This window comes from Tachysurus fulvidraco, chromosome 13 (genome assembly GCF_022655615.1).
Source record: "Tachysurus fulvidraco isolate hzauxx_2018 chromosome 13, HZAU_PFXX_2.0, whole genome shotgun sequence".
Classification (NCBI taxonomy): Eukaryota; Metazoa; Chordata; class Actinopteri; order Siluriformes; family Bagridae; genus Tachysurus; species Tachysurus fulvidraco.
In genome coordinates, this window is record NC_062530.1 from 28,843,462 (window position 1) to 28,858,443 (window position 14,982).

A 14,982-nucleotide genomic window follows, 5' to 3' on the forward strand; every position below is an offset into this window, starting at 1 on the left:
AGCCTCATCTCAGTGGAGGTCCAAAAACTTCATCGCACGGAAGACGATCGAAGCTGGTACAATGTCTGGATGCCTCGGGATGGTTAGAAAGAGAAATACATTTTATGGGATGTATTATGTGTACGCCTGACTAAAGAGATGAGTTTTTAATCTGCTTTTGAACTGGGAAAGTGTGTCTGAGCCCCGGACACTATCAGGAAGACTATTCCAAAGTTTGGGAGCTAAATAAGAAAATGCTCTACTACCTTTAGTAGACTTAGATATTCTGGGAACTACCAGAAGTCCTGAGTTTTGTGATCTCAGAGAGCGTGAAGGATTGTAACGTGTTAGAAGACTAGTTAGATACATGGGAGCTAAACCATTAAGAGCCTTGTACGTAAGTAGCAGCAGTTTGTAATCAATTCTAAACTTAACAGGTAGCCAGTGTAGAGATGATAAAATTGGGGTTATATGATCATACTTTCTTGTCCTAGTGAGAACTCTGGCAGCTGCATTTTGGACTAACTGAAGCCTATTTATTAAAGATGCAGGACAACCACTTAGTAATGCATTACAATAGTCCAGTCTAGAGGTCATGAAGGCATGAACTAGCTTCTCAGCATCAGATACAGACAGGATGTTTCTCAGCTTGGCAATATAACTAAGGTGAAAGAAGGCTGTTTTTGTGGTATGGTTGATATAATATTCAAAAGACAAGTTGCTGTCTAGTATAACACCCAGGTCTTTCATTGTTGAGCTACTAGTGACAGTACATCCCTCTAAATGGAAGTTGAATTGTGAGAGTTTCTGTTTACTGGTTTTTGGGCATATAAGTAGTATTTCTGTCTTATCAGAATTTAACAACAGAAAATTACAGCTCATCCAGTATTTTATCTCTCTAAGGCATTGAGTTAATTTGGAAACTTAGGCTATTTCATCTCGTTTGGATGAGATATATCGTCAGCATAGCAGTGGAAAATTATCCCAAGTCTTCTAATGATGTTCCATAATGGAAGCATGTATATCGAGAAAAGCAGAGGTCCCAGAACTCATCCTTGAGGGACCCCATGATTAACGGGATAAACTGGAGGATTCACCATTTAATTCTACAAAATGGTATTGATCAGACAGGTAGGATCTAAACCAACTTAGAGCTTGTCCATGAATACCTGTGTAATTTTGTAAGCTAGAAGAATCTAGAAGAATGTTGTGATCTATAGTGTCGAATGCAGCACTAAGGTCAAGTAGAACTAATTTATAAATAGAAACATATAAATCCTCCCGTGACCCGGGTATGTAATGCTTCATGATGCCACTGCTGGCACTGTTGGAGGATTACGCCAATGGCAGAATAAGGAGAGAACGAGTTTGATGATTTCCTGGCCCATCATGATGACTGGCTAATAAGCCGAATTAGATTCCCTAGAGCTGTGTTCTTGGATCTATGTGCTGAATTGGGTCCAGTATTAGAGAGGGCAACATGCCGGAACCATGCCATCCCAGTCCAAATACAAGTCCACACCACTCTGGGGTTCTTGGCAACCGGCTGTTTCCAGCGGGAATTGGGAGACAGGTAAATTATTTTTACCTGTTTGTGGTTCAACACATGATTCCTTTATATTGACACATAGCAGTGTAGGGAACAGACTAAATGTAGGTGCAGTACGTGATGGCTAGCTTCTTGGTGAGTTTAACAATATTAAAAAGTAGAAACAGTAACAATTTTGTTTTTAATATAATTATAACAATGTTGCTTTTAATATAATTATAACCTGCAGGCGACAGTGGCTACCCCTGAGACGCCGGCTCCTCACCCCATTTTTAAACCCGCAGAGCGCAGAGGAAACTCATTATAAACTCGTGCCCGCACAGTGATTTGGATTGACTATTTATGGTTAAAAATGGGCGTGTACAGGGTGTGATATGAGGCTGGTTCACGTACGCACATCTGCGGGTGATCTGTGATTTATAAAGGGAACATTGCTTACAGGTGTGCGTACGTGGTTTTATAAATCAGAATATTTTTGGGAGCACGTAAACTTTTAGTAGGGATCGTACGCACAGTTGTATAAATGAGACCCCTGGTGACTCCGTGACAATGATCCAAATAAACCCAGAATACATACTTTGGTCCACATTATAATAAAATGACGTTTCCGTCATGTCTACAGAATGAAGACTGAGTTTGTAGCTCTGATAACATGATGTTTCATATTTAGGCTGAATAAATGTAATCTGACTGTGGAGAGCTGTTCAGCTTTAGCCAGCACTCTGAAATTCCAGTCCTGTAATGTGAGAGAACTGGACCTGAGTGAAAACAGTCTGCAGGATTCAGGAGTCACTCAGCTTTCTGCTGGACTGAAACATCAACACTGTAACCTGGAGATACTGAGGTAAGTTCATTTCTCATAGAGTGATGAAGAGCTAAGACAGATAATAAACCTCAGTAAATGTTGGTGATTAAAGTTCTTAAATACTAAAATCTTTTCTCCCTTTCTGACTTTATATTTAGGCTTAAAACATGTGATTTAATGGAGGAAAGTTGTTCAGCTCTAGCTGAAGTTCTCAGATCTGAATATTCCCATCTGAGAGAACTGGAACTGAGTAACAACAGTCTGCAGGATTCAGGAGTCACTCAGCTTTCTGCTGGACTGAAACATCAACACTGTAAACTGGAGACATTGAGGTAAGTTAAAAAAATTTAAAATGTGGGTGAATTTTGGTATATAGACAGTTATTGTGTTGAATTTGTATGTTTATTGTTCCTCATTTCCTCTGATTTCATCAGGCTTAACACATGTTCTATGACTAATGGAAGCAGTTCAGTTCTAGCTGAAGTTCTCAGATCTGAATATTCCCATCTGAGAGAACTGGACCTGAGTAACAACAGTCTGCAGGATTCAGGAGTCACTCAGCTTTCTGCTGGACTGAAGAATCTACAGTCTGCACTCACAATACTGAGGTGAAGTAAAAGCTGAAATCATGACTAAGTCTACATTTAATAAACAGCCACAGTGAAGCATCAAATAAATATTTTTATATACTAGTTTAAATGACTATTGAATTAAAATGAAATGTGTAATTACATTAAATGATTTACGTGTAACTACAAAATGTACAGACTTTAATTGTTTTAGTTAATTGCTGTTAAATTTCTATGTATCCATATTTTCCATGTTCAAGTCTAATAAAGAGAAAAATTGACAGAATGAGAACACATTATATTTACACAATATGTTATAATTAAAAAAACAGAACGTTAGATTTATAAGTATTAAAATGTAGATTATAAAATTATAAGTGAACTGTTAAAGAAAGTCATTAAATTATTGAATAATCCATTTTGCTGTAATAAATGAGATCAGTTGTGTTCACTGTGCTCCTTCTGTCCCTCTGCAGACTGTGTAACTGCAGTGTAACAGATGAAGGCTGTGCTGCTTTGGCTACAGCTCTGGGAGAAAATCCCTCACATCTCTTAGAGCTGGATCTGAACGGGAATAAAGTAGGAGACAGTGGAATAAAGCAGATCTCTAATCTACTACAGAATCCAAACTGCATCCTAGAACAACTCAGGTAGGTCACTCTGATTTCTTTTGAAGTAGTTCTCATTAAAGCAGTGAATTATTGTAAAATCACTTTATTAATTAAAGTCACTTATACAGGCTTCATTCAGTGACACTATAGGGTTAATAAAGTAACAATAAAAATAGATTTGTGTACAATGTCCCACATTTTAATGTCTAGTCTGAAGGTATTTATTTTGTACAATATTTGTAATATTCTGAAATAAAATTCTAATTCATTTTGTTTTTTCAGGTTAATGGACAATAATATCAGAGAGGAAGGATACAGTGTTCTGTCTGAAGCTCTGAAATCATCTCACCTGATAGAGCTGGATCTCAGAGGGAACGACCCTGGGGCATCAGGAGTGAAGCGGCTCACTGATGTACAAAAGAATCGACATTTCAGTCTGAGGTGATTCTTCTACACTGAACTGAACACACTGAGGTTTACATTATTAAATCTTTAAGTGAATAATTTATAACATACATATCAGGACTACTTGTTAAATATGTTCCATATGTTATATCTGATGGTCATATTAGACGTCCTCTTCATAAATAATCTGTTATGGACAAACTTGCTAACATTCAAAAAGATTTTCAAAATGATGTCGTAGCAACACAAAATAATTAATAATCTTAAATTTATGATGTAATATTACTGTAAAAAGGTAGTTTTGTATTTGCTTTTCATTTTTTGCTACATTTCACCTGCCTTTATTCAGTGTTTGAACTCCTTTAATATTACAGACATGTACAATATTTCAGTTTCATTAGTTTGCTAAAAGTGAATTATTAAAGAACTCTAGCACTAAACTTTAACTTTAGACAATTTTAGAAATTTGTTAATAATGTTTTCCTCTTGTATAAAATCTTCTTTCTTTCTTTCTTTCTTTCTTTCTTTCTTTCTTTCTTTCTTTCTTTCTTTCTGTCTTTCTTTCTTTTTTTCTTTCTCTGCAGGTTGTTGAAAAGTTCTGCTGCACAGGAAGGTTATGATTTACTTTCTAGAGCTCTGGGTGTGAACCCCTTACTGCAGAGAGAACTCAATGTGAGTGAGAAAATATCTGGAGACTCGCAGGTGAAGCAGCTCTCTGTTCTTCTGGAGGATTCAAACTGCACACCAGAGATACTCAAGTTAGTATTGATCACTTATTTATACTTAAACACTAGTGTATTCCTTTTGGAATGTAATAACTGTATATAATGTCATTAATGAGATATTTTAGTCTACTTTTAAACTGTATATTTTACATTAAACAATATAAAACTACATTTAAACAGAAGTCTTGTCTTCCTTGTTGTCTCTGTATCCAGAGTAAATAACTGCAGGATGACAAATGAAGGTTGTGCTGCTCTGGTATCAGCTCTGGGTTTAAACCCCTCACACCTGAGAGAGCTGGAGCTGAGTGGGAATAAACTGGGAGGATCAGGAATGAAGGAGCTCTGTGATGTGCTGAAGAATCAACAATTCAAACTGCTGAAACTGGGGTAAAGGCATCATTCATTTATATACAGTACCTGACAGAAGTGAGTACACCCAAGAGTGTTAACCCTCTGGGGTCGACAGGCGCGCCGACGCGTTTTTTGGCGTTTTTTTCCTCTTCAACGTGAAATCCACTTAAAATACTCCGTCATTCATAATCATACACATACATGTAACACATCATTCGAAACTGTGAAGTGTCTACTTTTATTTGACTGCCTTCATAATAACAACAAAACGCTGTGCTTTTGGCAAATAAAGAAAATAACCAGGGTGTGCATTCAGACATCACTGTCTCCTTGACCATCTTCCTGAAACACGTTACAAATATGAACTGATAACTCCGCCAATACTTATCACACGAACATGATACATATGTCTAATGAAAGCCTGAAATGTCTACTTTTAATTGAGGTAATTAAAATCGAAAGCAAATATTGTCTTTTTGTGTAATCTGTATGTAAGTAAAGAGAGGTACAGTTTTTCTGGCTCGACCTCATTAGCGCTAATGTGATCCCACCTATCGCGCGCGCACCGTTCATATGTAAATTACCTGACGTGGGCTATGCACACAAGATCAACGCCCCAAACAATGCTGTAAGAAGCACCAAGTTTTAACAGATTCCATTAAAGATTAAAAAAGATTCCATTAAAGATTTTAACAGAGCCATGTTGTATTGGTCATATACAATATTGTTACTTGTATACATATCGTTACTTTATTATTTATTTTAAGCATCTGTCTTGTAGTATAGTGTCTGTTTGCTCGGTCTCTTGCCTGGCACACATGCACTTTATGTGGATTTTAGGATTTTTTTAGTACTTATCTCTTGTCTGGCACTGTTAATAAAATACAAACACAAAATATACACATTTATTTTGTCTTCACATTCTTTTAACTTCTTCTTGTAATCTCCACATTCTTGTAACTCCTTTCTCAGTCACACACTTACCTGTAAGGCTCATTATGCAGCTCATTATGCAGGCCTTTGTCTTCTCAAGTGTTAATTACATTAATATGCATGATAGTTGACGCCTACTCACATATTCCCTTTACATACAAAAAGTGTCTTAGAAAATTTAAATCAATATATTGTTTTCTGTGAGAGAGTAAACAAGATGATTTTCACATAATTTTAAAGCAAAAACACTAGGATACAAGATCCAGTTCTCAAAAGTCCTGTGAACCAATGTTCTGTATGTGTTTTATGGCCTTATTCAAGTGATTTATAATGTTTCATTTTTCACTAACCACGCATAAACATTGTTTTCTCAAAAACACAATCGTGTACATACATGCTGCTCACATATTATTGTAGTCCAGTTTGTGCTGATTACAGTGATATTAGACTTTAGAGAATTGAAATGAAAATTTAGAATATATATAATAAACCAGATCAGTTCATTTAATTTAGAAAATTTTCATTTAGGCTGTTTGAAAAGAAGTCTGCTTCATTCTCTCAGTTGTGTAATTGTATTCTAAGTTGTATAATTACAGTCTCTCTCTCTCTCTCTCTCTCTCTCTCTCTCTCTCTCTCTCTCTGGTCAAGGTCACTTGGGGTCAAGGTCACTTCCGTACTCTTTTTCTCCCATGTATAACTTTCTGTTTTGCTGAAGAATTCTGTTTGATTTGTTTCTGTCTTCAGGCAGATTTGCATCATATATTTTAGTGAAGTTCACATCAAAATATCTGTGTATAAATTCAGAATAATATACAGAAATATAACATGTTAACATGAATTCATTTACTTTTTATTTACATTTCTCTGCTTTAAAAGAAAATCATGTTTGTTGCATTCAAACCTATTAAAATGTACCATGTTTGCATATACCTACATTAATATATTAATATATGTAACATATAAACATATAGCTGATCAGTTTGTTTGTTTAATTCTTTATTTTTTTCTCCTATCTATAACTTTTTGTTAAAATTGTGTTTGGTTTGTTTCTGTCTTCATGCAGATTTACATCATATCTTTTCTTCTTTCTCTCTTACTAGTGATTTGAATTGTTACAAAACTATAGAAGAATGAAGGTCAATAAATAATCAGTATATTATATGAGACGTGTTTGTGATTAATGCCCACAGTGACCAGTATGCTATAGCTGCATTATAACAGTCCTCAAAGGGCCCCGGCCCTCGCAAACATATATAAACAAAATAAATTATAACTGCTTGCCTAGTAGTACAAACAAACATTTACTGTTTCTCTACAAATAAGTGCTAAGAAGATATATTTATGCTTCATTTGATGATTTTAAAACATAAAGAGAAAATGAGCCCAAAAGATGGGTGTCAGAAGGTTTTAGATTATAAACTTACAAAGTACATTTGTTTCTTTTGGCTACCAAATGAGTCACTGCAATTTTTCCTTTGTCCGTTCTAAGTAAAAGTGGCAATGAATCATTTGAAAGAGTCGACACTTATTAGTGAGATTCATGAGCCAAATATACTGACTATAATGAAACTCAGTGATGACTCAATGAAAAGAGATGAAATTCCCATCGTGTGTGTGTGTGTGTGTGTGTGTGTGTGTGTTTACTAGCTACACATGCTGGCAGCAGTGCCCTCAAGTGGTGGTCCCATGCACAATAAGAGTTAATAAATGATGATAAGTCCCTTTATTTGCAAGTAAAATATAACGTGCTTTCTCTTTAGACCAGCGGCGGTTCTAGGATATAATCTTAAGGGGGGTTTAGCCCTCAGTGAGAATTTAATACAAGAAGAGTTTTATATATTATATGGCTACATAGTAAGCCAAAAGTTATGGTATTATTTAAAATGGCAAAAGTGGACACCAAAATTGTATGCATGATGTAATGATGCCAGTCTTGAATCAAATCAGTTCATGTATGTGTGCATTCTCTATGAACAGTGTGTCCAATGAATGCAGTCATTCATTCATTCATTCATTCATTTTCTACCGCTTATCCGAACTTCTCGGGTCACGGGGAGCCTGTGCCTATCTCAGGCGTCAAAAGGCAGGATACACCCTTTACGGAGTGCCGTCCCATCGCAGGGCAAACACACACACACACACACACACACACACACACACACACACACACACACACACACTGAATGCAGTCATTAACAAAATATATTTACAAATCAAAGACCAAATCAATAAATGTTATTTTTATTCAGTACTGAATAGATTGTTTGCGTTAATATTTGTCTGTGCTATCAACTCTGGTAATAAGAATAGTGAAATTTCACTGCTTTTGAGAGTCTCTTCCGATTTATCATTCAGAACACTTAAATGACCATCTATTGTTATATATCCGACACAGTTACATTGCTTGCTTAGCAGGGACATGTAACCACAGCTTACCAGCAAGAAATGTAACTGTGTCAGATATATAACCATAGATGGTCATTTAAGTGTTTTGAATAATAAATCGGAAGAGACTCTGATGTACAGAGGGTATGGATGACAGAAAGAAATAGTGGTGACAGCAAGAGTTGCTGCAACTTATGCATAATGTTGAACAACAACTGATATTGTAGAAAAAGTGTATAAAAATCTATTTAGAAATATACACGGTGTGCATTCTAGTGTAGACAGGCTCAGTGTGTGTTATACTCTGTGTGCATCAGAAAACAAACGCTGACATACAGTTGGAGTGTTTCTTGGTTTGTTATTGTATTTGCATTCTAATTAATTACAAGTAACAGTACATCCCTCTAAATGGAAGTTGAATTGTGAGAGTTTCTGTTTCCTGGTTTTTGGACTGATACGTAGTATTTCTGTCTTATCAGAGTTTAACAGAAAATTACAGCTCATCCAATCTTTCATCTCTCTAATGCATAAAGTTAATTTGGACAGTTTAGCTATTTCATCTGGTTTTGATGAGATGTACAGTATAACTTGTCAGCATAACAGTGGAAACTAATGTCGTCTTATGATGTTCCCTAATGGAAGCATGTATATACAGAAAAGCATAGGTCCTAGGACTGATCCTTGAGGGACCCCATAATTAATCTGTTTCTTAATGAGTGGCCTAATAACTGCCAACTTGAAAGATTTAGGGATGTAACCTAAACATAATGAGGGGTTAACAATATTAACCCTGTAAAACCTAAATATTGCCACAGCACCACATCAACAACGTTCTGTTTCAAATTTAAAGGGTTTATTTAAGCATCTGGATATAACAGGAAGTAAATCAGGAAAGTTCAACCGAGGAAGGGAACAAAATCTCAGGAGGGGGCAACGCCAAAATAACAAACAAAGTTTCACTGCCTGGGGAGTGAAAATCTTCCTAATCTAAAACACAAAAGTAAAATAAATAACAGGTACCTGAACTCACTCCCTAGCTAACACAAAACAGAAGAAAACAGGGACTCACAAAAAAAAAAAAAAAAAAAAAAAACATTCCCGAAGTTACACGAGATAACAAAAAGAACAAGGAGCACCAACGTCCCTGATCACTAAAACATTGGATAGAGAGCACAACATGGAATTCAATACGCCACGCAGGGCAGGACACGGATCATGCTCTTAGAGAAAAGGTCTCCCCGATTGAGCCTTTTTCTCTGCTTTTAAAGTCCTTTCCTTCCGGTTGGTAAACATTTGCAGCTGGGAGGAAGCAATTAGGTGACCTGAGAGCAGACAACCACAGAACAAGACAAAATATACGTCTTGGGACGTAACAGTTTATATAGCATTTGTGGTGATTTTTAGATCATATTCTGGCTGTTTCTGTCTTTATAAACACTGTAATAGAAACAGACATTTGTTTTGATTTAATCTTTTGATTCAAATCAAAATGAATTTTAAAACACTTTTTGCTCATATTTAAAAAATAGAGTTAATTGACATTGTTCTGTTACAGTCATTGTTAAGTTCATTCATTCATTCATTCATTCATTCATTCATTCATTCATTTTCTACCACTTATCTGAACTTCTCGGGTCACGGGGAGCCTGTGCCTATCTCAGGTGTCATCGGGCATCGAGGCAGGATACCCATCACAGGGCACACACACACTCTCATTCACTCACACACTCACACACTATGGACAATTTTCCAAAGATGCCAATCAACCTACCATGCATGTCTTTGGACCGGGGGAGGAAACCGGAGTACCCGGAGGAAACCCCCGAGGCACGGGGAGAACATGCAAACTCCACACACAAGGCGGAGACAGGAATCGAACCCCCAAAGTTAAGTTACTAATGTAAATTATTAGTTGGTAGGTTTTCTCCCCCTACTGGATATTCTGAGGATAATGTTTTATCATCATTGTCACATGATTGAGCAGAGGACTAACAAGGAAGTTAGTGCCTTTCATGCTTGCTGTCCTTGTTATGACAAAAACTAGCATTCATCCTTGGTCTTTGGTAGCTTTGTCAGTACATTAAATTGTTATTGATCATATTATGCTCAATTGTATATGATTATTTTGAAGTATTTGTAATTGGTATTGTTTGAATGCTTCTCCGAAATTGATCATATGTGTATTTCCATTTCTTGATAACTGTACTTCATATTGTTTATTCTTTTCTTCTTATTTTAAGTTTTACCCTACCCTCATTAAAGTACAAAAAAGGACATTCCGTGTCTGTGAAGATGAGGAGGAGTTTAATTTGCTGTTAAAGTATACAGAGGACGTATATAGAGAACAGTACAGACATTATGTGTGTAAATCTGTGGTGAATATCAGGCTCCCCGTTTCTGAGTGTACGACATGTGGTACACAAAATAGATAGAAGTATATACTGCTTTAAGTATTTACATTTTTTTTATAATTCCAAAATAAAATGAATGAAGATAGCAAAATAGTAGCTGAAATCTCTGTGCTCAAATCTCATGGTAACAGATTTCCCATTTCTTTAACACACACAAATATCTTCCAGAATCTTTTAAGAATGCAGTGTTTAAACCAGATTTGTTTTTGTTATTAAAATCTGTACTGTATGATTGTAGATTTATAGATATAGATAGTTGTAGGTTTGACTTTTATATATAGATCTGTTTGATATAGTAATAATGAACGAGAAGTGTGTGAAAATGCAGCTAGGATATAAAAACATGAACTTAACCCTAACATTCTTGTTCAACCCTCTCCCAATCAGCTCTTCCTCTGTAGTTTCCATTCTCATGAATAAAGCCAAGATTTTTCTACTTGGGAATTTTTATGTCTTTCATTATTATTATATCAAACAGATCTGCAGATGGCACTTGGCAGAGTATTAAAGCATTTTTGAAGATTAGTGTAGCCTGTTAAATAATGCTAATGGAGTGTGTATAGTAAAAGAGTGTGGAATGGCATTGTGCTCATAAACAATTTCCATAATGTGTTCAATGTTTACAATGTCTGTAAAGTGCCAAAATATACAATGGGAATTCATTTAATCAGATTAATTAAGCTACAGGCTATTACCTGTTTATAATTAAAGGATTTAGATGAACTATTAGGAGTACTGTGTAGCTGCATTTTTTGATCTGGCAAAGGCTTTTGACTCTGTGGACCATGAAATATTGCTGGATAGGCTAAGAGATATCAGATTCTCTGAGAGCTGTCAGGCCTGGTTCAAGAGTTACTGTTCTGATCGTTCACAAACAATAAGGGTTGAGGGGTTTTGGTCAGATCCCCTGCCACTATTTAAAGGGGTCCCACAAGGAAGCATTTTGGGGCCTACAGTTTTTAATATTTATATTAATGATATTGCTCTTGCTGCAGGTGATTCTCACATACATTTATACGCAGATGACACTATCTTTTATACATTCCATTCTTCCTTGACCATCGCACTGTCTTTACTGCAGGCTAGTTTTACTCGTCCCCAAAATGCCTTTTCTAGTCTTCATCTGCTTTTAAATACAACTAAAACAAAATGCATGATTTTCCATATAAATCTACCACATGTTGAACATCTGCCTATTTTATCTTTGGATGGTTCTGAACTTGATTATGTTGAATGCTACAAATACCTTGGTATCTGGCTTGATAGCAAGTTGTCATTTCAACCTCACATAAATGTAATTGCCTCCTGTATTCTTTATTGAATTGGTCTTCTCTTCATTGTCGCACACAAACTCATTGGTTTCTGTTTATTTATAAAACTCTTCTGGTAAAACTCCCTTGTATTTACAGTCTTTTCTTAATGTTTACAGTACAAGTTGTAATCTGTGCTCTAGCCGATTCTTTAATTTCTGCATTCCTAAAGTCCGTACGTCTTTTGGTCGTTGCTCTTTTCAGTTTTCTGCTGCATATGATTGGAATCATCTGCAGCAGTCTCTTAAGCTTAGTTCAATTATATCACTTTCTACCTTTAAATATTCAATTCAGTCACTAACTCACGATCAATGTACTTGTTTTTCGTTTTTTGTTTGTTTTTACACGTCATTGTTTATAGCTGTGTTTGTGTATTGTATTAGTTTTTAGGTTGCCTCTTGGTAAGGTCGTCATTGTAAATGAGAACTGGTTCTAAACTGACTCACCTGGTTAAATAAAAAAGTATATATTTTAGTTTCTTATTAAAAAATAGTAATTGATTTCAGATAATCAATTTTAATTCAAAATGTCTTTCTTCTTTTGTAAATTCAGAACCTATTATAGACATTTCTTCATTTTATCCCTCATTCCTTTTTTTCTCAATAAAGACTAAAAATAATTTACTTCAGTTTCTCCAGACTGCAGTTTGAGGTCTTCAGTAGATCACAGAGCTGCTTCACTCCTGTGTCTCCAATTGTATTGTCACTCAGGTCCAGCTCCTTGAGGTGTGAGGGGTTTGTTCTCAGAGCTGCTACAACAGCAGTACAGTCATCTTTAGTGAGACTGCATTTATACAACCTACAGAGGGGGGGGGGGGGCAGTGAGAGAGAGACAGAGAGAGAGAGAGAGAGAGAGAGAGAGAGAGAGAGAGAGAGAGAGAGAGAGACTGAGCAGGTAACTTTGTCTAATTTCAGTATAATTTTTCTCTATTTAATTTACTTTAATCTACTTAAAGAGTGTGAAGTTTCCTTATCAGGCTCCTGTTCTGTTCTTCTGCATCTGTCTCTACATGTTGCTCTGATCATGTCTGAGTATCGTATCACTTTATACCTCACTGTTGGCTTTGTGTCTTTAAGAATTCTTGCTGGTGGTATCAGTAATTCCTGCTGTAGTGTGTAATCATCTCACAGTTCCATACTGTACATTAATCTGTTACTGTAACTTCATTTACCTGTAGGATTTTATTATCTGTAGATTAACTGCTAGCTTCTGTCCAGTGTTTATAACATTTCTAGAAGGATTTCTCTTACTTTTAATAATAATTCAAGTTTTTATTCAAAGATTAATCCAGCTGGTGGTTGTAGGCTATTAAATAGAGTTTGTATAAATGGTATTAAAATACATATATCTGGTCATTACAAACTGTAACATGACATGTTTCACCAGAACGTCTTCTATAAGTCTTCTTAAAGACCTCTGCTCTTTCTGACATTATAGATTTTATTATAAATGATGCCTTTACCCCAGTTTCAGCAGTTTGAGTTGTTGATTCTTCAGCACATCACAGAGCTCCTTCATTCCTGATCCTCCCAGTTTATTCCCACTCAGCTCCAGCTCTCTCAGGTGCGAGGGGTTTAAACCCAGAGCTGATACCAGAGCAGCACAACCTTCATTTGTCATCCTGCAGTTATTTACTCTGGATACAGAGACAACAAGGAAGATAAGACTTCTGTTTAAATGTAATTTTATATTGTTTAATGTAAAATACAGTTTAAAAGTAGACTAAAATATTTCATTAATGACATTATATACAGTTATTACATTCCAAAAGGAATACACTAGTGTTTAAGTATAAATAAGTGATCAATACTAACTTGAGTCTCTCTGGTCTGCAGTGTGAATCCTCCAGAAGAGCAGAGAGCTGCTTCACCTGCGAGTCTCCAGATATTTTCTCACTCACATTGAGTTCTCTCTGCAGTAAGGGGTTCACACCCAGAACTCTAGAAAGGAAATCACAAACTTCCTGTGCAGCAGAACTTTTCAACAACCTGCAGAGAGAGAAAGAGAGAAAGAAGATTTTATACAAGAGAAAAACAAGAAATTTAGCCACCGTTTCTTAACGGTTTCTTTCTTGTCTTAAGTTAAAGTTTAGTGCTAGAGATCTTTAATAATTCACTTCTAGCAAACTAATGAACCTGAAATTTTGTACATGTCTGTATTATTAAAGAAGTTCAAACACTGAATAAAGGCAGGTGAAATGTAGCAAAAAATGAAAAGCAAATACAAAACTACCTTTTTACAGTAATATTACATCATGAGTTTAAGATTCCTAATTATTTTGTGTTGCTACGACATCATTTTGAAAATCTTTTCGGATGTTAGCAAGTTTGTCCATAACAGATTATTTATGAAGAGGACGTCTAATATGACCATCAGATATAACATATGGAACATATTTAACAAGTAGTCCTGATATGTATGTTATAAATTATTCTCTTAATTATTTAATAATATAAACCTCAGTGTGTTCAGTTCAGTGTAGAAGAATCACCTCAGACTGAAATGTCGATTCTTTTGTACATCAGTGAGCCGCTTCACTCCTGATGCCCCAGGGTCGTTCCCTCTGAGATCCAGCTCTATCAGGTGAGATGATTTCAGAGCTTCAGACAGAGCGATGTATCCTTCCTCTCTGATATTATTGTCCATTAACCTGAAAAAACAAAATTAATTAGAATTTTATTTCAGAATATTACAAATATTGTACAAAATAAATACCTTCAGTTTTAGACATTAAGATGTGTGACAGGGGTGCACGGTGGCTTAGTGGTTAGCACGTTCGCCTCACACCTCCAGGGTTGGGGGTTCGATTCCCGCCTCTGCCTTGTGTGTGTGGAGTTTGCATGTTCTCCCTGTGCCCCGGGGGTTTCCTCTGGGTACTCCGGTTTCCTCCCCCGGTCCAAAGACATGCATGAAAATTGTCCGTAGTGTGTGAGTGTGTGAGTGAATGAG

At 36.0% G+C, this 14,982-nt stretch overlaps 2 protein-coding genes across 21 annotated transcripts in view; one reads left to right on the plus strand and one right to left on the minus strand.

Moving 5' to 3' along the window:
• The window catches only part of LOC113657299, a 1,727,325-nt gene that overhangs the window by 1,557,927 nt on the left and 154,416 nt on the right, over positions 1 to 14,982 (plus strand). The window contains exons 190-192 of the mRNA XM_047822072.1: positions 3,796 to 3,954; positions 4,503 to 4,676; positions 4,857 to 5,030. Of these exons, the coding sequence (XP_047678028.1) occupies positions 3,796 to 3,954; positions 4,503 to 4,676; positions 4,857 to 5,030 (507 nt within the window). The remainder of the gene's footprint in view (positions 1 to 3,795; positions 3,955 to 4,502; positions 4,677 to 4,856; positions 5,031 to 14,982) is intronic.
• Positions 12,633 to 14,982, minus strand: part of LOC113634383 — a 304,384-nt gene continuing 302,034 nt past the window's right edge. For 15 of the 20 annotated variants that reach the window (XM_047822095.1, XM_047822092.1, XM_047822094.1 and 12 more), the window contains 4 exons: positions 14,525 to 14,683; positions 13,848 to 14,021; positions 13,496 to 13,669; positions 12,633 to 12,831 (listed from right to left, as the gene is read on the minus strand). In XM_047822095.1, coding sequence (XP_047678051.1) covers positions 12,654 to 12,831; positions 13,496 to 13,669; positions 13,848 to 14,021; positions 14,525 to 14,683 — 685 coding nt within the window. In that variant the 3' untranslated portion in view covers positions 12,633 to 12,653. The remainder of the gene's footprint in view (positions 12,832 to 13,495; positions 13,670 to 13,847; positions 14,022 to 14,524; positions 14,684 to 14,982) is intronic. The other 5 variants (XM_047822088.1, XM_047822083.1, XM_047822082.1 and 2 more) reach the window with 4 other exon arrangements.